Source organism: Takifugu rubripes, chromosome 13 (genome assembly GCF_901000725.2).
Source record: "Takifugu rubripes chromosome 13, fTakRub1.2, whole genome shotgun sequence".
NCBI lineage: Eukaryota > Metazoa > Chordata > Actinopteri > Tetraodontiformes > Tetraodontidae > Takifugu > Takifugu rubripes.
In genome coordinates this window covers 5,588,974-5,612,500 of record NC_042297.1, presented here as the reverse complement: position 1 = coordinate 5,612,500, position 23,527 = coordinate 5,588,974, and the positions used below count along the sequence as shown (strand labels likewise).

Below are 23,527 nucleotides of genomic sequence, written 5' to 3'. Positions count from 1 at the left end.
AAGCTGTAGCCAGTAGCTGTTGGCGCAGCGTCTTGAGGTTTGCTGGAGTATCTTCCTTGATGATCTGAGGGCATCCAGGGTCTTATCGTTTGGCGTGCATTTGTAGTTGGTGAGGGCAATGCGTTTTTGTTCCAGGATTGGAGTCAATACCGATGCATTGGCTTCGAACCAATCATTGGAACTTCGCAGCCTTTTGCCAAAGACTGTCAGGGCCGATCTCTGGATGGTGTCCCGTAAGCCGTCCCAGTACTGCTGGGCAGAGCAGCACTGGGGTAGACGGGGGAAGGATTCCTCAAGGGCACTGAGGAAGGCAGCAGCTTTGGTTGGATCAGCTGCTTTGCTGCTGTCCACGCGAGGGGGTCCTTTTGGTCTGGCTCTGTGGAATTTTTTTACCTGCAGTTTGATTTTACAGCAGACTAGAGAGTGATCTGTGTCGCAGTCTGCACTGTGAAAGCTGCGTGTTTGGAGGACATTTCGGAGGTCACAGCGCCGTGTTATGATCAGATCCAACTGGTGCCAGTGGCCAGACCGTGGATGCCTCCAGGAGACTTTGTGATGGGGTTTAGACTGAAAATATGAGTTGGTGATGCACCGGTTGTGATATGAGCACAGCTCAAGGAGACGTTGCCCGTTTTCATTCATTCTGCCAATGCCATGGGAACCTAGGCAGGATGGCCAAGCGTCGTGGTCTGCATCAACTCTTGCATTAAGTCTCCAAGCAGGTAAAGCTGATCTTGATTGGGGATGTTTTTTACTGTCACCTCCAGCTCGTCATAGAATTTGTCCTTCACTTCTTGGGGGGCGCTTAATGTTGGCACGTACACACTCACCAGGTGGACAGATCCCCTGGTGGTGTTCAGGCAGAGGGTTAAGATTCTCTCTGATCCACTGTCACGTTCCAGTCTAGGGTATGGAATTGTGAACCAGGGAAAAGTGAAGGTGGCACGAGGAATAACGCCAGTACAATAAGTGAAATATAGATTTAATGGCAAAAGGTGGGGAGTAATACAAAAATAAGTGAGCACTTAAAGTATATAGGTCTAATCAATGGTTAAAGGCACGTTGCATGGCAAACATTCCAAAAATAGACGAAAGTGGCTTCTCCACAGAAGCAGGCGAACTGCAACCGACGGGCTGCGGGTCACAAAACGAAGTGGGAACTGGTAGCGCTGACGTGGCGAGTCACGGAACAGGACGAAAACGGAGCAAGAAGAGAGAGGCGTTGGGTGGCACCCCAGGGTTTTTAAAAGGACGCCAATCACGAACCAGCCAATCACAGACCATGGCGCAGCACCTATTGAAACAGAGAAACACAAAACACGGGGGCGGGACAAAACAGAACCAAACGCGCAAAGGTGCGCAGAGCGCACAGTAAAAGCAAACTAAACCACATAACTGGGATCGTAACACCCCCACCACCAAAAATCAACATATAATGTTGATCAACAAGTGCTCTCTAATTAGTATCTCTTAGCGTGACAAAGCATCAGCTAGAACGTTTTCTTTTCCTTTCTTATACCTTATCTCCAGGTTGAATCCTTGCAGATATAAGGACCAACGCATGAGACGCTGATTTGAATTTTTCATCCTGGATAGGAACAGCAAAGGGTTATGGTCAGTGAAAACAACGACAGGCTTAGATGTGGAACCCACATACACCTCAAAATGTTGGAGTGCAAACAGTAAAGCTAAAGCCTCCTTCTCAATTGTGCTGTAGTTAAGCTGGTGCTTCAAAAACTTCTTTGAAAAATAACAAACGGGGTGATCAGTCCCACTAGTATCTTCCTGCAGAAGGACAGCACCTGCACCAGTGCCGCTGGCATCAACCTCTAATTTGAAAGGCACATCAAAATTTGGAGACGCCAGTACGGGTGCACTACAAAGCAGCGCTTTAGCGTTCTGGAAAGCAGAGTCGCAATCGACTGACCAAACGAACGAGCAAGATTTCTTAAGCAGATTCGTTAGCGGTAGTATTACATCGGAAAAGTTGCGGCAGAAGCTACGATAATAGCCAATCATTCCTAGGAATCTACGAAGCTCTCGTCTACCAGACGGAATGGGGAAGTCCACGATAGCGGATACTTTAGCTTCCACTGGGCGCACTTGGCCTTGGCCAACCTGTTTCCCCAAATAGGTTACGGTTGCTTTGGCGAATTCACATTTAGCTAGGTTGAGGGTCAGAGACGCATCTCTCAAGCGCGTGAAAACCAAGTGAATGTTATCAATATGCTCAGACCAGGAGGATGAGTAAATGACCACATCATCCAAGTACGACTCGCAGTTTGGGACACCAGCGAGGACTTTATACATAAGCCGTTGGAAGCTTGACGGGGCATTTTTAAGACCAAACGCCATAACCTTGTATTTTGCAAAGTTGTCAGGTGTAACGAAGGCAGAAATTTCGGAGGCTCTGGGCGTTAATCCCACTTGCCAATAGCCCTTGAGAAGATCTAACTTCGTAACGAAGTGGGCGGAGCCGACACGATCAACACAATCCTCCATACGAGGTAAGGGGAAAGAGTCGGTTTTCGTTACGGCGTTTACTTTTCTGTAGTCTGTACAGAATCTAAACGTGCCATCTGGTTTGGGAACCAGCAGACACGGCGAACTCCACGCGCTAGCACTGGGCTCGGCCAGTCCATGATTGAGGAGATAGGCTACCTCTGATTGCATAATTGCTCTTTTAGTCGGATTGACACGATATGGGTGCTGTTTTATTGGTGCCTGGTCACCTACATCAATGTCGTGGCGAAGTACACTGGTCAATGACGGAACGTCGGAAAACAAACCTGGAAACTCATTAATCAAAGCACATATATCATTAGACTGTTTTCCACTTAAGTGCGACAAATTATTTCTCAGTTCACGAAGCATTTCTGAATTTGGAAGCCTAGCAGAGGAGACTGGGACATCACGCAGGTTTAGGTCATCCTCCTCCGGAGAATAGACAGGTGGCGCTGTTACAACACTGGTGACGGCCACAGGGGTGATCTCTGCAGAGGCAACCTCTCGAGGCACATAGGCCTTAAGCATGTTAATGTGGCACAACCGGGTTTTTCGTTTTCGGTCAGGTGTCCTAATAACGTAGTTAGTCTCGCTCAGTTTAGACAAAACTTCGTAGGGACCCGAAAACTTTGCCTGTAACGCAGACCCCAATACTGGCAAAAGCACTAAAACTTTGTCACCAGCACTGAACGAACGTGCCTTGCAATGCCGGTCAAAGCGAGTTTTCATTTTGTCTTGAGCGGTGGCTAGGTTTACTCTAGCGATCTCACAGGCCTTATGTAAACGCTCTCGAAAAGAACTCACATAATCCAAAACATGAATATTCCGATCGGCTCTATCAGCCTCACATTGTTCACGAAGCAATCTCAATGGACCGCGTACAGTATGTCCAAAAACTAGGTCAGCCGGGCTAAAACCTAGAGATTCTTGAACTGTCTCTCTAATAGCAAACAAAAGTAGAGGGAGGCCATCATCCCAGTCTTTCTCAGAATCGAGACAGTAAATACGAAGGAGAGACTTCAGACACTGATGCGCTCTTTCCAAAGCTCCCTGAGACTCAGGATGATAAGCACTCGACACCTCATGTTTAACCTTAAGCACTTTCAACACTTGGCGAAACAACCTTGACAAAAAATTAGACCCCTGGTCCGTTTGGACCACTTTTGGCAAGCCAAACGTGCAAAAGAAAGAAAGTAGCGCTTTTACTATAGGCTTTGCCTTAAGAGACCTTAAAGGAACTGCCTCCGGATATCGTGATGCTGCACACATTAAAGTTAACATATAACGATGTCCGGCTTTCGTTTTAGGCAGAGGGCCTACACAATCCAATATTATGCGCTCGAATGGTTCCCCAAATACTGGAATCGGTTTAAGCGGCGCTGGTGGAATCTTTTGGTTGGGCTTTCCCGCTATTTGGCACTTATGACACGACCTGCAGTATTTGACCACATCTGACTTCAAGCCAGGCCAAAAGAAATACTTTAATATCCGGTGATATGTTTTAGTAATACCCATGTGTCCAGCGAAGTCATGATCGTGCCCCAAGGAAAGAACATGTAAGCGGTATTTAGCGGGAACAACTAATTGATTTACAGTATTCCAGCCCAAATCTGCAAAAACGGGTGGAATCCATTTCCGCTTTAATAAACCATCCTCCCAAAAATAGTCAGTCAACTTAATCTCAGTTGCCATATTTTTAGTAGCAGCAACGCGACATTTAGCGAGAGAAGGGTCGCTTTCTTGCTCCCTTCTAATCAGCGCTTTGTCAACGGGCAGCGACAGGTCGAGGTGCGCGTTTTCAGCACCATCAAGTCTGGACAGCAACGGAGCGTCTGCTGCCTGTGACCGCGGGCTGGAGGGGGACTGGAATGGATCGTCGGAAATCAAACAACTGTCGGACAAATCAATCACATCCTTAAACTTACGAGCCTGAGCTCTTGTCACAACGCACGCGGGGAACACATTTTTAAACTCAGGGTCCTCGTCAGTACTTTGTAACGGAGTAGAGATCACTTCAGGTATAGGAATCACTTTTCCGCCAGCCAAATCGTTCCCCAATAAGAATTCAACCCCTTTCACAGGAAGCTGTGCCCGAACAGCAACCTTCACAGGACTGCTCACTAAATCGGTGTCCAGATAAATATCGTGCAAGGGAACTTGTGTTATCCCCAACTCGATCCCTGTAAGTAAAACATCGGAGCCACAATATGTTCGGTCAGAAAACGGAAGGGCAGACTCGAGAATACAGCTAATTGCGGCCCCAGTGTCCCGAAGAATAGAGATGGACCTCCCATCTCCACCGCTAGCAGTTAAAGAGACTTTTCCCTTCAAGATAAACGGATCATACACGGGGTCAACATCATGATTTAACTCATCAGCGATGGTAGTCCGCACAAATCCAACACTCTTAGGCTGGCGCTTAGGAGATTGATTTTTTCTTTGCAGCACAGGACAAACAGCGATTAAATGACCCGACTCATGACAGTAAAAACATTGGGCCAGATTCACGAAGCGTTCTTACGAACAAATTTGTTCTTAAGTCCCACTTACGAACAGTTGACGAAGATTGTGGCATTCACCAATTTCTTCTTATCCTGGATTTATTCGTAGGTAAGAACAAATCCTACGAACACTCAGGAGTACTCTTGCGCACATTTCAGTGCCGACATGTTGGCATGGTTGTGTTTTCTTCTCTTGTGCAGTTCAATAAAATTCAATATTACAATGATAATTCTGTCATATTTATTTATTTATTTGTTTATTTCCTATTTTTGGTGATTTACGGAGAATTTTAAAATTACGTAAATGTGCCAATGACTTAACATTAATCAACCAAATTGGAAACCATGCCAAAACTGTCTTTTTATTTGATTTTATCTTGATTTATTTTATTAGGGGATCGAGGATATGCTCTGGTTGTTGACACCACTGACCAACCCTCAGACTCCACAGGAGTTTTATTCAATCAGATGCATGCGCGCAGTCGCTCCACCATTGAACGCACCATCGGCATGTTAAAGGGGCGCTGGATGTGTTTGGACACAGAGCCACAACCCCGTGAGGATGTGCGTCCTGACGCAATGATGGGGCCAGACTGCAGGCACGTGGTTCACGTTCGAGCGCGATTAATTGCCCGTTTGTGAATAAAATGCATTATTGTCACAATCCGATCACAGCTTTTACACGTTTATTTTTTTTTACATTCTTCTTTTTTTACATTCTCGTTGATTTCTTTAAGCGTGTTGGCTATAGTCATCAGGGTTGAGGCAATTTTATCAAGCGTGTTAGCCATCCTTTCTTGATTGTTCAACACGGCGTCAGAAATCAGGCATGGAGAGGCAAGCTTTGGGCATTTCGCTTTGGGCATTTCGCTGCTTTTTGCTCCGTCTACAGGGTCCTGCTGCAGTTCCTTTTATGGGCATTAGTGGGCGGTGACTTATGCTAATCGTATGTTAATTAGACTCACCTGGCACGCGCTTTCAACTTACGAACAGATGGCATTCATCAATCTAAGAACACAGCTGCGAACAATTCTGGGGCTTACGAACGCGTTGATGAATCCGACGTAGGGTTTTCTTAAAAAACTTCTTAAGGACAACTTAAGAAAGAATCTAAGAAGATTCGTAAGAACATATTGGTGAATCGGGCCCATTCTCTTTTCTCAGTGGTGGGAGACGAGGGTCTGTTCGGCTTAGAATCGCGCCAGTTGCGCTTAGGACTAGAAAACTGAAATGGTGCCCGACGAGTGAAGACTGTTTTATGCGTGAGCGTGAATTCGTCAGCACAAACAGCGGCCTGTGCCAACGTGGTAACTTTCTGGTCATGAATATAAGTCGCGACCGACTCTGGCACACAATTTTTAAACTCCTCCAGCAGAACAACTTCTCGAAGTTGAGCCATTGACTGTACTCGTAAAGAAGTGAGCCACCTATCGAAGGCATTTTCTTTCTCTCTCGCAAACTCCATATAAGTCAACTTGTCATTGACCTCGAAATCTTTGTCTGTAGGCTTCTGGTACAAGTTCGTATGCGTTTAATATAGCAGTTTTAACAATACTATAGTCTGCACTCTGGTCAACAGTAAGAGCTGAATAAACAGCTTGTGCCTTTCCCGTTAACACGCATTGCAATAGCAAGGTCCAAACGCCGACTGGCCATTTTAAAGTTAAAGCGACGCGTTCAAAGTGGGCGAAATACTTCTCAACCTCGCGCTCGCTAAATGGTGGGACCATGCGAATATTTCGGCTCACGTCGAAAGGTGGAGCAGGTGAATCAGATGACGGGAGGTTATGTGGTGCGTCTTGAGGCAACTCTGGTAACGCAGAGGCAACGAGAGGGACACGCTGTCGTTCCTGCCACGCCGTAGACAGAGGAGGAGAGCTTGGAGGACGAATTGGAGAGACATTAATGGCAGAGTATTTAGCCGAATATTCCAACTCAAGTTTTCTCAAATTAAATTCTCGCTCCTCACGCTCGCGTTGTAACTCCATCTTTTTCTGACTCTCTTCTTGTTGTTCCAATTTCCTTAATTCGATTTCTTTATCCACCTCTAACTGTCGTAAACGAACCTCTTTTTCGAGTTCTTTCTCTCTAAGAGCCATAGCCTCACGGTCTGCTCTAAGTTGTGCTGTATGGAGCTGCAATTTGCGACCTTCCAAATTATACTCCTGCATTTTAAACGAAAGCTCTGCAGTTGGCGATTGGGGCAAATTTGACGGGGAGCCGACACTTTCAGCTTTAGCAATAATATTTTTATCGATCAAGCCCTTTTCTACTTTCTCCAACAATACTGTCTTAAGCTTTTTATCGTCACTAGTAATAGTTACAGAATAATGTTCCGCAATACTAATTAGCTGCTCTTTAGTGCAGCGTAACAAACTATCCTTCGTAGGATTCTTACAAAAATCTTCAACAGACGCCATCCTGTAACACCAAAAAAAAAACTTCGGTTAATGGAGAATTCAAGCAGAAATGTACAATGTAGATCAGAAAGAAGCCAAAAACCATGCAAAATCTGGTGCGTAAAAACGCGTGCGGCGTGCCAAATGCCTCCAAAATTAGCATTAACAAAATCAAACAAAATCCGAGAGACTGCACTGCAACCACCCCGAGACGCAGGGTGTCAGAGAGTCTGGTCCTGACTGCCTAACCAGGAAACTAACTCACCTATCTAACTCTTCAGAGCGTACCAATGGAAGGCGCCTTTAAACGCTTAACGTCATAAGAGAGGACTTTATCTTAAGTCCACTCTTTGACTAGCGTACCTCCCCCTGGAGTTACTCCCAAAAAGGCAAATTAAAACATACAAAAAAAACCCAATAGTGCCCCGAAGGAAGGGTTGAAAACAACCCAGCTGGGAACACGCTGACTCACCAGACCTCTGGATTGCAGACGCACACCTACGGAAAAATCAAAGAAATCAAAATCACAAAAGACTAAGGGCGCTAAACAAAATTACAAAAAGCTATGGGATCAAATATCCCGGACGAGCCCCCATTTGTCACGTTCCAGTCTAGGGTATGGAATTGTGAACCAGGGAAAAGTGAAGGTGGCACGAGGAATAACGCCGGTACAATAAGTGAAATATAGATTTAATGGCAAAAGGTGGGGAGTAATACAAAAATAAGTGAGCACTTAAAGTATATAGGTCTAATCAATGGTTAAAGGCACGTTGCATGGCAAACATTCCAAAAATAGACGAAAGTGGCTTCTCCACAGAAGCAGGCGAACTGCAACCGATGGGCTGCGGGTCACAAAACGAAGTGGGAACTGGTAGCGCTGGCGAGTCACGGAACAGGACGAAAACGGAGCAAGAAGAGAGAGGCGTTGGGTGGCACCCCAGGGTTTTTAAAAGGACGCCAATCACGAACCAGCCAATCACAGACCATGGCGCAGCACCTATTGAAACAGAGAAACACAAAACACGGGGGCGGGACAAAACAGAACCAAACGCGCAAAGGTGCGCAGAGCGCACAGTAAAAGCAAACTAAACCACATAACTGGGATCGTAACATCCACCAACGGGTGGTATTAATGCTCCCAGAACAAAGGAGCCACACAATCTTTTTTAGCTGTTTCTAAATTGTTCCACCTTAAAACCTATAGGAAGGCATGAAAATTTACATTCTATAAAAAGGTACAGAATTGACTACAAATAATGTGGGGAAACAATTATTTTACTTATACCTGCATTTAATCATGAAATAAGCCTATAGTTTCAGACATGGTAATGAACAATGGAAACCATCCCTGGATTCTCAAATTTAAAATTTTTTTTTTTTTTTACATGTAGAGAGCAATCCACCTGCCACGACCTTTGATTGTAATAGTATATCACAAAATAGTCAGACTTTAGTTTGACAATATGAAGAAAAAAACCACGCTGTCAACCTTATACATTTTACATGCTGTCAATCCTAGATACACTTTAGAGCCCATTAACACTTGAATTGAATTGAATTGAATTGAATCAGGTTTATTGCCATTGTTCATGTAATACACAGTATTACACAAGCTAGGAATTTGTCTTGGTGTGACGCTGCGACATTCAACATAAAGAACACAACACTAGAATAAGATAAATAAAATAAAATAAGACATATATACAGTATATACATAAATGGTAAGAAATAGTGCAGGTCAATGCAGGAGTAATGTGATGTTCATGGGTCCGACTGGCTGCTGTACATGGTGCTTAAGTGATAAGTCACTTGGTGTTCAGCAGCCTGATGGCAGAGGGGAAGAAGCTGTTCATGTAGCGGGAGGTTTTGGTCCGAATGGACCGTAGTCTCCTGCCTGAGGGGAGGGGGGAAAACAGTCCATGACCAGGGTGGGAAGGGTCGGCCGTGATCCGACCTGCACGCCTCCAGGTCCTGGATGGATGGAAGCCTGCAGCCGATCACCTTCTCGGCAGCGCGCACGACGCGCTTTGTAAAGCACTATATGAAGATGACAAAAATAGGGCAATTGACAAATTTTTGACAATGAATACAACTCACAAATACTTTAAATTATTAGTGGCTGCATAAGCCCCTACTATAACGTTGGGATTTATATTTTGACCTGTGTCGGTATGTTGCAGCTCTGTTAACATGGTGAATTTCAAATGTGAGTTAAGCAAGCAATAAAATAAAACCTTACTATTTTAACAGTCCCAACTGTTTTGAAACATATAGAGTCATGAAAACTAAGAAAACTTATCAATGTGTCTATTTGTTTGTTTGTTTGTTTGGACACAATGGTTAAAATTAGTTTTAACATTACTGCTCCTCAAGTTGTGGATATCGGTCTGTTTAAAATGAGCAGGAGGTATTCAGTGACGACTGACTCCTTAATGGGCATACAATAATGTATGTTCAACTTGAATGTGCTATATTTCCCATAGGGCATAGGGTGAATTCATGATCAATGATTGACAAGAGAAGTACAGACAAATGTATGGGACCAAATTTACAGATTCATAGGCAACGTAGGCATTAGAAGAGAGTGAGAAAATCCGCAATCAACAAACAACTTTTTTGGTGTGAGGGTGTGGACAAAGATCAGGTGATGTGGATTACTCAGGGTAAGCACCTATTAGCGTTCCAGATGGTTCTCCTATTTTAAACCTACAATCTCTGCGGTATAAACATCCCAATGTCACACATGAGTGCACGACTGCCAGATATCAGGTAGGTTAACACAAAAGTTTTTTCTAAACAGTATTACATGTAAAATACAGGTTATCTTTTAATGGTAATTGGGAAAGGGCACCTTTTTTAATGTGTACATCGATGTTTCAAAGCTTAAACGTATTAAAAGATATTGTTGATCTCCGGATAAAGGGAAGTGAGGTTTTTTTTATGATTAATTATATTGATCCTGACAATCCTGTCCTGAAGAGCTGAAGAAGTAAATTTTTCACTGTTGTATACATATGATGAAAAGGAACTCTGTAGTATATTTTGTGTATACTTTGTCTTACTGTAAAAAAACAAACAAACAAATAAATACATGAAAAAATAATTACTTAACGGTTATTTACCAGAATGTACATTTGAATTTTTATTTTATGAACATTTTGTACTGGCCTTAAGCTCATGTGCCCTATAGTATTTGCATATGTTTCGATATTAGTTCATCGTCCCAGACCATCTGGCCTGCTCATCTTTTGATGTCTCTGTCAACACAACTGCTCCAGGTGACTCATAATGTGAACATCTTCAGTGCTTTCACATAATTAACTGGTAAATGTATTATACTTACCCAATATCAACACTCAGATGTGCTTTCAAGCAAAGTTAATCTAATAAAGGTTTTCTAAATATAGACTGCCATACATAAACCTTCCAGCATTTCTGTGATTTTTCTATGTGCGAAGCTCCATCTTTTTTGTGCAGGTTTCTATTTTTTTTATTTCACCTGCTATGTTTTTATGTGCATATAAGTATGGATTATAAATGTAGTGTTAGTAATCATAATTATGATCTAAATTTCCGCCAGCCCATAGTTCTACCTTGCAGAGTGGCTGAGCAAGTAGCAAAGCAAGGTCAAAAGGGAATATATGAGAGAAAGCTTATTTTGGTTTATTTGGCTATAATAACATGAGTGATTATTTAAAAAGGTTTGACAAATTGTTGGGTCGCAATACCTCTTGTGTGTCACTGCTAATCCGCGTGTTCTTTGAATGAAGACTTGAAGAACAAAAATGCCAATTTCGAAATGTGTTTAGCCAATAGAACGAATTCAAGATACGAATCTTACAGAGGCCCGGGCCAGTTCATAACCCTACAATAACGGAGTCAATTGCCAGGGCATGAAGTCTGACCACCTAACTATCCCTTGGCCCAATATTTTATAGAAACACAGATGCAAATTATCAAGGCTCATACAGTCCAATCCAGTCTATCTTCTTGGATGACCTCATCTTCTTTTTCCAGTCCCACTAGATGCTGACACAGTCCTTGTTCTCCATTGTCTTCCCAGATGGCCAGATCAAAGTTCACATTCTTCCTGCAGATAAGCTTATCAACACCACCATGCTGTCCCTTTTTACGACGTATGTTTAACACCTCCAGTCTGATTGTCTCCTGAAATTACAACTGTCTAAACAACAAACCTGTCAAGGAAGGGTCAACTGACCTTTATTACACTTGCTAATGATTCTACCATTCCTAACTTATAAAGTACTTCTATCAAAAGATAGGAACATATGATAGAACACATGAATACACAAAATAAACACAAATTCTCTTCAATCCCCCTTTTGGCCTAGCTTAGGCTAGGCCAATACTAACAATTCATTGACCGCTCCCTTTGATGTAATCAAGAATAATAGTAATAAATAATAATAAATGTTTAATCATTGTGCCGTCTTCTTTAGATGTTTCCGGATCTGTCCAAGCGTTCTTTGTGAATTATCTGCTGGGGTACATTTATTCCAGTGATACCAGAGTTAGGGTTAAGGTGTTAGGGTGTTAGTATGTTGGGATGTTAGGGTTAGCATGTGATGTTCGCTCTGCAACTTCAAAGGGACCAGTCCACCTGTGCTCTGACCACTTTTACTTGATGACTCTCAGAAGAACCCACTCAGCTGTGTGTGGAATTCCTGGATCCTCACTGACTGTGGTCACAGAGGTTACCTGTTGGAAGAAAACTGAGAGTGTCGTTTTTAGTTGAACAAAATAAGATTTATATTTCATAAAAGTGCTGGGCTGGTTTTGCTTCTGGTCCCGGAAAGGGAACACCCCACTCGAGCTCAAAGCGGGTGAATCCCGTTTGGGAGCTAACAGGACTTCTTACTGACATCAAGGCTATTGGAATTGCCTGTGTCCATTTCATTCCACTGTGAGCACATATCTTGCCAATTTTGCTCTTCAGTGTTTGGTTCATTCTTTCTACCTTCCCTTATGATTGTGGGTGATAGACGGTGCCTAATGCATGTCTAAGGCCTAACGCCTTCTCTACTTCTTGTAAATCTTTATTCTTAAAATGAGTTCCATTATCAGACCTAATTTGTTTGGGGAAACCATGTATCGGATTAATCAAAAATGTAATAACACTTTTTGCATCTTCTGCTTCTACGGAAACCGCCTCTGGCCAGCCAGTGCCACCAAGAGGTATCGGAACCCAATATCTCTGTCTATCACGTCAGTGAAATCTATAATTTTCTTGCCCTGCCATGGAAACTTGCCCTCATGTGGTCAAATTGTTGATTTTACATTAAAGTGTTTGCATATTGAACATTCTCTGCATCATTCATGGTTTCCCGCAGTGTGTCAGGCCATGGGCCTCTTCCAAAATGGTATCTACCAGACAAGGCGGGAGAACAGGTCTTCCTTCTGGGCCCCGCCAAATTCCTTCAACTTTCACTGCCCCCCTTTTTCTTCCAAACTGTTTCCTGTGGAAAAGCTTCTTCTTGATCACAACTAAGTCTTTCCCTGTCATATCTTGGTGAATTTCCTGGAATGTTTTCTCTACCAACAACAAATTGTAACTTGGTTTATAAGCTTCCGCCTTCTTTGCTGCCTGATCTGCCGCCTCATTACCTTTTCCCTCTAAAGAGTTCTCCTTGCTGTGACCTTTGCACTTTACGACTGCGACCTCTTCTGGTTCCATGAGTGCCTGTGCCAATTGCCTAATCTCTGCCTTATGTTTTATAGGAGAGCCTGATGCTGTGTTAAAACCTGCCCACAACCATTGACAAAGTTCTGACTGGATAGCTCCCACTACATATGACGAATCTGTATAGATGGTCAAGTTCTTTCCCTTTGATATTTCTAATGCTCCAACAACTGCCTTCAATTCTGCAAATTGTGCTGACCCTTTACCTGTAATCTTTCCTGTTTCCACTTCCTCAAAACCTTCTTCTGACTTTCAAACTATTGCATAGGCAGCTTTCAGCCCTTCTTGTGGGTGTCTGAAACAACAGCCGTCTGTGATTAGTATTTCATCTGGATCCTTTAACGGCTCCGCCTTGAGATTTACTCTGATTTTTCATCTTTCTCCACTTTCTCCTCACATCTATGTGGTTCGCCCTCTCCCATACCATCTGCCAAATTTATCCCTTCATGTGTGTATGTTATGTGTGGTTCAGTTAAAATCTTGTCCATCCTGGTCTGTCTAAGTGAGGTCATGGTAAATGTTGCTAAGGTGACCCGTGATAGCACACTATGTGTTGTAAGAACTATTAAAGCGTGACCCAACACTAAATGTGCTGTTTTTGTAAAAGTTTTGCTACCCCTGCTACATGCCTTACACATAGTGCCTGCCTGTTTTCAATGGGGTCCAGTATTATCCTTGCATACATTAATACTTTCCTTTCACCCCCTTTTTTCTGAAAGAGAACATCATTTACTGTATGTTCTCCTTCAGAAACATCCAAAAAGAAAGTATCTTTATAATCTGGAACTGCCAAATGTGCAGCTGTGGTGAGTGCCTGTTTAAGAGCAATGAACGCTTTCTCTCCCTCAGTTGTCCATGTTAACCGAGCTGTCAAATTACGCATTCCCTGTTCATTCACCATTGCACGTAGGGGCATAGTCTTTTCTGAATATGTAGGAATAAAATATCTACTATAGCCTGCAAGACCCAGAAATGACAACATTTCCTTTACAGTCTCTCATACCACTCATTTTGATGAACAGTAAAGTCAACCTGCGCAGCCACACCTTCAGGCCCAACACACAAACACGGTGATGTAATCATCCAGAAATTTCCCTATAACCTTTCTCTAAACGCATCCCGATCCACCTCATTATTCTCATGGTCGTAAAATAGGGTGACATGATAGGGATCAACTGGCAGGGCAAAAAGACTTAGCATCAACAACCAGGGCCTCCAGCTCTCAATGCCACAACACCGACACCAGGTGGGGTCTCAGGCTCAAGTTCTCCCCAATAAACGTCCGCCCACACCCCCTGATCTAGAGAGGGTGTTGGACTCATCAGCATTTATCCCTTCCCTATCCCACACCTTGGTGTGAAGGGATAAATGCAAAGTGGCAGTTCAGTTTCAGTCCATTAGGAAATTGCACCACAAAACCTTTGTCTCTGCACAAAATTGCTGCTCCTGTCCTCACAAGGAGATCTCGTCCCAACAGGTTGATAGGGCAATGTGGTGAAATCACAAAGGGGTGCAACACAGTCTGTCCAGCAAAATGAGTCACTAATGGCACAAAAAAACGCAGTCTCTCCGGGCTTCCTGAGAACCCCCCATCTCGACGGTGTCAGATGAGATTGGCTCCGGTGATAAATTCCATGAGATAGTGGAACACTGCCTGGTACCTCCGGATAGTTGTGATATGGACAGTCACTTTGCCAGTGACCATTCCCTTTGCAGGCGTGACACTGATCTTGGCCTAAGTACCCGCCTATCAAGCCGTATCCCTGCCCGCCGTGTCTCCAACACATGCCTCCCCTTGGACTGACCGAATACGGGTTTATCGGAGTAAAATCTTGTTGCGGACCTAACTGATCTGGCTGCACCTGCCGAGAAAACTGCTGAACCATCTGTTTCTCTTCCTTTTGTTTATCATTAAGCTTTTCCCGTGCCTCATCTAACTGTATTTTTAGGAGCTGTTCCTGCGCTGTCACCACCCCCTCTTTCTTTCCCTGTTGTTTAACTTTAAATGTGTTGATGTGGTGTGAAAGATGTCTCTCCCAGACATCTGCCGTACTACCTGGAAGGTCAGGATTTCCTTCCATGGCTTCTTTCACTAATTGTATAAGTCCTAAAATTATTGCATGATGGAACAAATTGGTGTGTAGATTATCTGAGCCAAGATGGCACCCTGTGGCACACATCCATTCCTCTTTATACCTCGTAAGGAACCCATGTGCCGACTCACTTTCCTCCCACTTAAATCTTAAGTTCTGCATTGCTCCTGGAGATATCGGAAATATCTGTCTCATAGCTTCACCAACCCTGGTTGCACAAGGGCCAAAACGTGCAGCATTAGGTCTATCTTTAATACCTGCTGCTACCTCAACCTTATCCAAATCCCAGAGAGACACCCAGAGACACACTAAAATTCCTCTAAAGTCTCCCATCACCAACTGCATGCTCTGTGTTAAACTAAAAAGGCTAGACATCCACTTGCCGCCTCCCTCTTCAGGTGGGGGCATCTTATCCACCAAACAATTAATGTCTTTGATAGCAAATGGAACATATACTGGTTCCTGTCCTCCTCTTTTCTGTATCAGAGGGGCCTGTAGCTGCCGTCTTCCTGAATAAATAAATAATTAAACTGACAGCACACACACGTAAGGCCCCATGTTTGCTCTACTGAGGAAGCTCATGTGATTCCAATAAGTGAGTCAGAATTTAATTTAATTTTAATGGAAACAAAGCCATGGCTATTTTTTTTATAATTCTTTCTTTCTTTTGGTGGTGGAAGGAGTGCGAGCAGGAGAGAGAGTGAGAGATTGTAAAATAACGCGTTTTTCCTATTCTGTCCTTTTTTGTGTGAGTGTGAATGTTTGTGAATATAGATTTATTCATTGTGTGTTTCGTAGTTTTATTTTAGTTTTTAGAGACTGTGTGTGCGAGTTTTGACCGCGTGCGGCCGTCATGGCGGCGAACGCCAACTTGACCGGGTTGAGCAGGAGACACGGGGTGAAAGTGGGAGCGGGCTCCGTACTTAGTGTGGAGGAGGTGGCTCTGGCTGTGGGCCAGGAAATCGGCCACAGCTCCGTGAAGTCTGCTGCCCGTATGAACAGGGCGGTGGTGCTGTTCGTAGCGAACGTGGAACTGGCGAACAGGTTGGTGGAGACGGGGATCACCGTGGGGTTCGTCCAGGAGACTCCGCTGACGCAGCCGGTGGCACGGTTTACCTTGTCCAACGTGCCGCCGTTCATCAGTGATGAGTTCCTGGAGAGAGAACTGTCCCGACATGGGAAACTGGTGTCCCCTATTAAAAAATTACTGTCGGGCTGCAGGTCGCCATTGTTGAGACACATAGTGTCTCACCGTAGACAGGTACATATGATCTTAAACAACAGGGCAGAGGAGTTCACCTATCGTTTTGTTGTCCGCGTAGACGATTTTGATTATATTTTGTTTGCAACCTCCTCTGCTCTTAAATGTTTTAACTGTGGCGAGGAGGGACATCTGGCCAGGGCTTGTCCGAGCCGGGCCGTCCCGGACGCGGTGGCGGCAGAACCCGCTGCTCCTGCGGAGCCTCTGGCCCCGCGGCCCGTTCCGGCGGCAAGGCGTCAGCGGTGCGGAGGGGGGCCCCGCTGTTCCGGACGGCGTGGAGATGCAGTCGAAGGCGGAGGGAAAACGGAGTGAGTGTGTGCGTGTGACTGAGGTGAGTGGAGCGAGGGAGAATGTGGAGATGGTGGTGGAGGTGACTGGTGAGAGTGGTGAGGCGGGGAAGGAAATGGATCCAACTGGGGTGGCATTTGAAGTGTTGGGTGGGCTGGGTGAGACTGGGGATGGAATGACTGAAATAAGTGAACTGGGTGAGGCAGGAGAGATGGGAGACATGGGTCAAACAGGTGAACAGGGTGTAGCGGTAGGTAAAGTGGGGCAGGGGACAGGTGAGCGTGGGGCGCCAGGGATGGTGGCTGGCGAGGTGGGTGTGAGCACAGGTAAGCTGGGTGAGGGAGGTGCGGGTACAAGTGAGGGCAGTGGGGGGGTGTCTGAATGGTGGCCTGCTCCTGCAAAGCGGCGCAGAAAACAAAAAAATATCAGGAAGGACAGTGGGGACAAAGAAGCTGGGCGGCTGGAGGATGCAGCCGCTGCCACAGACAGTGACCAGGAGTACATGTCCGACACCAGTGAACTGTCAAACACAGTGGCGAACAGCGAGAGGGACGATTTGTACCCCCCAAGAACGATCAAGACTTTTCTTACAGAGACCAAAGGTATGAGGGGCCCTGATTTGGGGATATATTTCCCCGACAAGCTGCTGTTCATCCAATCAGTAAACCATTGGATTAAACACAGAGCAGCGTCTGACCTCACCGCGGCTGAAGAAACACATGGGCAAAGCCAGGAAACAGCTCAGAGAACTGTCAAACAAGAGCACCAGCTTGTAGGCCGACCGGCTGGGAAGGGATGGAGCACCCCCCTGCTGGAGCCTGCGTGACAGGCCACCACCGTTTCTCCTCTCTGGGATGGATCTCTGTGTCAGACCAGTGCCCGTTTTCTGTTCCGGGCAAAAGACAATATTTCAAGTGTGCGATGAGCACGAGAGACTCGCTGTACTTCTTTTTGAACGTTGAATATTAATTGCACATTGAACAAACTCCTTGTGGAGTTACTGTTTTTTGTTGAATTCTATTTATTTTACTTTATTGTCACTACTGTGTTGTCAACAGGGTCCGTAATTTGTAAATAAAGTGTAAAAATCAAAAAATCTTTCTTTCTTTCTTAGTTTATTTACCATACATGTCATAATATAACGGATTCCTACAATTAATTGATCGCGATTAAAACAAGAACTGTGAATTTGCATTGCTGCAGGTTAACACTCCAGCTACACACATCCAACAGTTCCTCCTAGTCCAGGGGTGCTCATTACGTCAATCTCGATCTACCGGTCGATCGCGGCGTGACATTAAAAGGTATCAGCCTATCATTCATCCCGTCAGTTGATTGATATACAGGGCAGCCAGTTAGATGACAGCTGAATTTGACATTCAGGTCACATTCAGGTGACCAATCAAGCGCAAACAACGGCGCTAATTGCAGCAGAATTTACAATGTCAGCCTATCAGCAGTCCCGTTACTTGATTGACATACAGGGCAACCAGTCAGATGACAACTGAGTGACCTTTAGGTCACAACGGCGCTAAGCGCTAGGCTATTCAGCGAATTACCTGGGATTTTAAGCCATCGCTAAAGTTTATGGTCTAGGACAGGGGTGTCCAAACTTTTTTCACCGAGGGCCAAATACATAAAAATATAGGAGGGGCTGGGCCACTTACTAGAAATTAGGTATATAGCCTTAACTTTAGTGTATTAAAGTCGGAAAAATCAATTAAAAGTGGTCAAATATGTTATATTGTTGAATATAATTAAAGACAAAACTGCCTTCATCACAGCTTTCCATAAATGCATCTTTATTGAGTTATTCAAAAAAAGCTTTGGTAGCTCATTCCCAGAACAGCAGCCTCAGATTTCTTCTTAGAAGATTTACAGTACAGAGAAAAAACAATAAAGGGGAAAATGGAACTGGTAGATTTCAAGCTTGTTATTTAAGTTATTAGGCTTAGGAGCACACCTAATAACGTTCACTTGAAATGGTTATCAACATTAACAGACTGAACTGGACGTGCTTATAAATTTAGTAAATTATTCTGGAGAGTATCAGCTGGGTATGTAAATCGGGCCATCAAGCTGTGGTCCTGATCTGACGCCATTCGTGCCAAAAATCCGGACAAATGTCACTTGATCAAGGAGCAAATCTGCATCAGATGAGATGAGCTGCTTTTGTGTGTGCAGTGTGTGCGCTGTACACAGCGGTGTGTACACTGTGTGTTAACCAGAAAAATGCTTATTACAAAGTGATGCGCAAAAGCAGGGTTTTCCTTTTTGGTGGAGTAACTGCCTTGATGCCAACAGTAGCTTCCCCTGGTGTTAAAACTAAGAAGTCCAATACACTCAAGCAAAAGTTGAAGTACGGGCCATATTCTATTCTATTTATAAAATGTCTTGCGGGCCAATTAAAAATGGACGAAGGGCCACAGTTGGCCCGCGGGCTGTAGTTTGGACACCCCTGGTCTAGGACCTAGTCTAAGTCAATAAAGAATCAAGTTCTTGCATTGTTCATATCATATCATTCAACACAATTATATTTCATCATATAGACAAGGCTTGCCTGTGGCAGGAGGTGAAGAGGTAGTGTTTTGCAGCTGTTGGACAGCAGGTCCTGCAGCTGACCTAGAGACTATTAAACTCTAATTTTTTGTGTCCCAGTATGGGTGATGTCCCTCTGAAGATGCCCGAGCTTTTCTCACCAGCAGTGGAGGAAGACATCAGAATTACTATCCCAGATTATCTAAGTATACTACAGGAGACTGAGGTGAGTATACCTGCTCATTTTCAACACATGTGTATTTCCCCCCCAGTTTTTCTTTTGTAAATACCACCCTGTGCTCCTATGTTTTGGGTCATTATCCTGTCACAGCACTCAGCTTCTACTTTCATTGGACACACAAATATACTCACATTATCCTGCAGATTTTTTGATACACTTAGTAATTCATCTTCCCTTCAATGATTGCAAAGTGACCAGGGATGATTCCCGATGCAGTCAAGTGTTATGAAGAGTCCCAAGGAGGCAATAGTGGTACTCTTTGTAAAAAGTATTGAAAGACTTCATTGGTTATTTTCATCCATTTTTAATGTGAAGACTCATTTTAGCCAAAGGGCCTTCCTCAGACCATATAGCACAGATAGGTGAATACCTATTTTTATAAGTTTCCCAAGTATCTCATTAGCAATCATTACAGATGCAAGAATTTCTATCCATAGAGACATGTTTTCTGACATTATTGTAGGACAGTGAAAAATAACTTGCCATAATAGCAAAATAGAGAGGAAAATACAACAACATAAACTATCAACTGAATACTGAAATGAGCACAAGAAAGGTTTGAATGAAAAGTCATCGGTTAGTCCCCGTGGTCGTATAGTGTTCAATTTATCAATCATTTCTCTTTGGGAGATTAACCTGGGAGATTGCCCTCTCTAGTGGCTTTTATTTGTTCTAAACCTTCAAAACCAGGAGAAGCTGTAGACTAATGATTTGGCATAGAGTGATCACTGTTTTGTTTGTGTGCAGTTTTGTATTCTGAAATGCAGACAAGGACATAGAAGTAAATTAGTTTTACTTTCTGTTTGGTAAGTGGCTAAGTAAAGAATTTGCAATTTGCATTATATTTATCAAGCCTTGACTTATGCCCCTTTTACAATTTAGTGGGTGAAACATGTTCCATTTAAAATTGACATTTGGTGACATTCATTCCTTTTATTTTATTTATTTTATTTTAAATTCCTGCTCTGCTGTAAGCTTTCAGCTGAAATATGAACTATGAATTGAAATTTAACTCCTGACCTCAGAAGGTTGAATAATTCTACGTGTTTTCTAGCATTTTTAAAGAGAATTAATAAAGTAGAAGAATATTGCTTTATTACTCTACAAAGTGGGGACATTACTCTTGAAATTCTCTGTTAGTACCCACACATTATTGTACATGAGAATGCAATTAACACATGCAATCATGGAGTGAGCTCTGGCAGAGAGAGAAAATTGCCCCACACAAGCAGTCTTAATTTATCAAATCAAATCAATCTTTATTTACATAATGTCTATTACAATCAAAATTGTTTAAATTGTATATACAGCATCAGTACATGCTCAAAGGCTCCTCAGTAGTGTCCATATAAATATCCTGTCTCCTGCTAGTACCCCACTTTCTACTCTTCTTCATCTACAATTGAATGGGATAAAACAGAAACATTTTCAAAATCTCCATCTCCTACAGACCAACCTGACTCTTTAATCTATTTGACATGTATTGACAGTATGAGTTCAGCCTGGAGAAATGGACACTCGCTGGGCTTCAGAGTGGTTTTACTGCCCAAGATTCGGCTCAGCACTCCTCTGCTTCATCAGGGATGCAGCCATCTTGTCCACCATATTGGATGATGTTCACCAGCTCACAGCACTGCAGCTTGGCTACACACCATTTCCCTGATTTCGGGGATTGTTGCCACGGTCTCAACCCAGCTGTCCTCTCATCAGCCATGTTTTCCAACCCAGATGAGGATGACATACAGAGTGTCACACAGAAGGCGAAGACCTGTTTGTCAAGGCAAGTCTCTTCAGATTATGGACCTGTGATGGCATTTTGGTCTGCCAGGTCTGAGTAGAACCTTTTTCAGTTTTCCAGCATCCCTTCCAAAGCGGTCCCAGGCAGTGCTAGACCTGTCCAAGCCTGTCCAATTGCAGAACCCATCCTTATCCTATGTTTCTGATGTCAGTAAAACAAGTGCCAGGGACCAAACAGCCCCTAGCATGACCAAAACCCCAAAACATGCAGTAAGAGATGTTTATTATTATTATGATTATGATTACGGTTATGATTACGGTTATGATTATGATTATGATTATTATTATTATTATTATTATTATTATTATACAACTGTTGTAAATTAGCATTTACCTCTTTTTTGCCTCTCAGCTGCTGAACCCAGACTCTTCATCAGAGGTTCTTGCAGCTCTAAGCCCAGAAGAGCGAGAACTGTTAAAGGCCATTACTGGCAAAGGTTATCCTCTTCAGACTGCAATAATTGCCCTTCAGAAGGCAGGCCACCAAACATCTGATCAGGTATTTTCAGCTGCTGTGGATAAGCATCTACAAAAACTCTGTTGCGCTTTGGCCTTTATTTAACCAGATTAATATTAAAGCACAACAAAAATATTTTTTAAAGGAAGTAGCACAAATTGATCATTTGATGATCCTATAGATTTTTATTAATAATAATTTTCCCTTGATTGTTATTTGATAAAAATGTCAGCATTTCTTTTACTATTTTGAAGAGTGTATACTTTTCTCTTTTTTTGTTTTTGTGATTCCGATAAATACATTTCTCCATGTATGTTTGCAGGTCTTTAATTATCTGGTGGCATGTGACCATCTGTGTCAGCTAGGATATCATGTGGCACAAGTAGAAGAAGCACTGGAGATGTTTCAGAATTGTGAAACAAAGGTAAGAGCAGCATTTTATACCATCCAAAGGGACTAAGACTTTTTAAGACAATGACAATTCTTAATGACAATGACTGAAATGGTTGAGCTGCTACAAAGGTAAAAGGTTCAGACTCTGTGCATATTTGCCTCTTCAAGCACTTAAATTTCATTTTCTTATTGAAAATACCAACTTTTCTTCCTCCTTCCCTTCCTTTCCTTTCTCTTGTATTGTGCTGTTGCACTTGATTATTTCCACTTTTTTGTCTGTATTTCCATATGGTCTGATCACTTTGTTCCGCTGTGTTAAAATACCCCAAAATCCATGGACGGACGGACGGACGGACGGACATTGTATATCATTGTATTTACATTGTACACTGTCTGACATCTAAAAGAAATTAATCATGTCTTTTGAGGCAGCGGAATTTCTTCATCTGCTGAGCCAATTCCATGAAATGGGCTTCCAACAGAACGCCATCAAAGAAGTGCTACTAATCCATGAAAATCATCGAGAACGGGCTTTGGAGGAGCTGATGTTGCGCTTGTCGTGTTAAAGAAAAAAGCCTTTTAAAAACTATCTCTAAAAAACACAAGGGGACAAAATGTTAACTGTTTTGTGAATTGCATATTTGTTTGGTGGATATTGTATTTGTAAAGGGAAACACAAAAACAGGTTCTCTTTATACATTATTGATTCATTTTTGAGTTTATGAATTCAGATTGCAGATGTATATCAGGTGTTTATCAGTATGAAAGCAATTCACGAATAAATCAATCACTCATGATTAACACTATACTGTAGTTATAATGTGAAAACATACTGACTGTATCTGGTGCTGATTGTGTAATAGAAGTAATATTGTACTGACAATTTATTAGAATGTGTTTAAATTGACAGTGTTTCTGACTGATGCAGCAAATTAATCAAGTGTGTTGTGATTAACAAGCCAGATTTATAAATTACAAGACAGTCCAGTGTTATTGTGCATGAAAACAATACATTCACCATCTAATACTCATTTTTAAAATATAGGTTTTACCACAGTGCACATCAGGTTCAGGTTCCTCGATTTACAGTATCCCCTTTGATCAACTTGGCTTGTAGTTTTGTGCCCAGCATCATCACTAAACAACAATAAAATTATAAATAATAAATAAAGATAATGACAATTAAAGTAGTGAATGCAAAATGTACAGTCTTTACATTAGTGTAACAGAAGCTGGAACAAAACCGTTTTTATAACATCCGGTTTTGCACCTTGAAACTAAAAAGCTCCGTCCAGACGGGAGAAGCTGGAAATCACTAGGCAAAGGGTGTGACATTTTATAATGACACAATCT

The 23,527-nt window shown here is 43.0% G+C and overlaps 1 protein-coding gene across 2 annotated transcripts; it reads left to right on the top strand.

Annotated features, from left to right (window-relative positions):
* Positions 1-9,964: 9,964 nt before the first annotated feature.
* Positions 9,965-23,263, top strand: ubap1lb (ubiquitin associated protein 1-like b). 2 transcript variants are annotated; one of them, XM_029845719.1, is made up of 7 exons: positions 9,965-10,174; positions 19,407-19,512; positions 21,018-21,307; positions 21,378-21,534; positions 21,677-21,823; positions 22,104-22,205; positions 22,603-23,263. In XM_029845719.1, exons 1-7 carry the CDS (start codon positions 10,140-10,142, stop codon positions 22,738-22,740), a joined length of 975 nt encoding a protein of 324 aa, XP_029701579.1. In that variant the 5' UTR covers positions 9,965-10,139; the 3' UTR covers positions 22,741-23,263. The 2 variants fall into 2 exon arrangements, with proteins under 2 accessions (XP_029701579.1, XP_029701580.1); XM_029845720.1 differs by having other exon boundaries at positions 22,607-22,752.
* The last annotated feature ends 264 nt before the right edge of the window (positions 23,264-23,527 follow it).

Excerpts from the sequence above, each read along its gene's own strand:
- ubap1lb (XM_029845719.1), top strand. The coding sequence starts at position 10,140 with ATGTCACACATGAGTGCACGACTGCCAGATATCAG. Across the intron at positions 10,175-19,406 it reads GCACGACTGCCAGATATCAG|TATGGGTGATGTCCCTCTGA; the intron begins GTAGGTTAACAC and ends TTTGTGTCCCAG. Across the intron at positions 21,308-21,377 it reads GCGAAGACCTGTTTGTCAAG|TTTTCCAGCATCCCTTCCAA; the intron begins GCAAGTCTCTTC and ends AACCTTTTTCAG.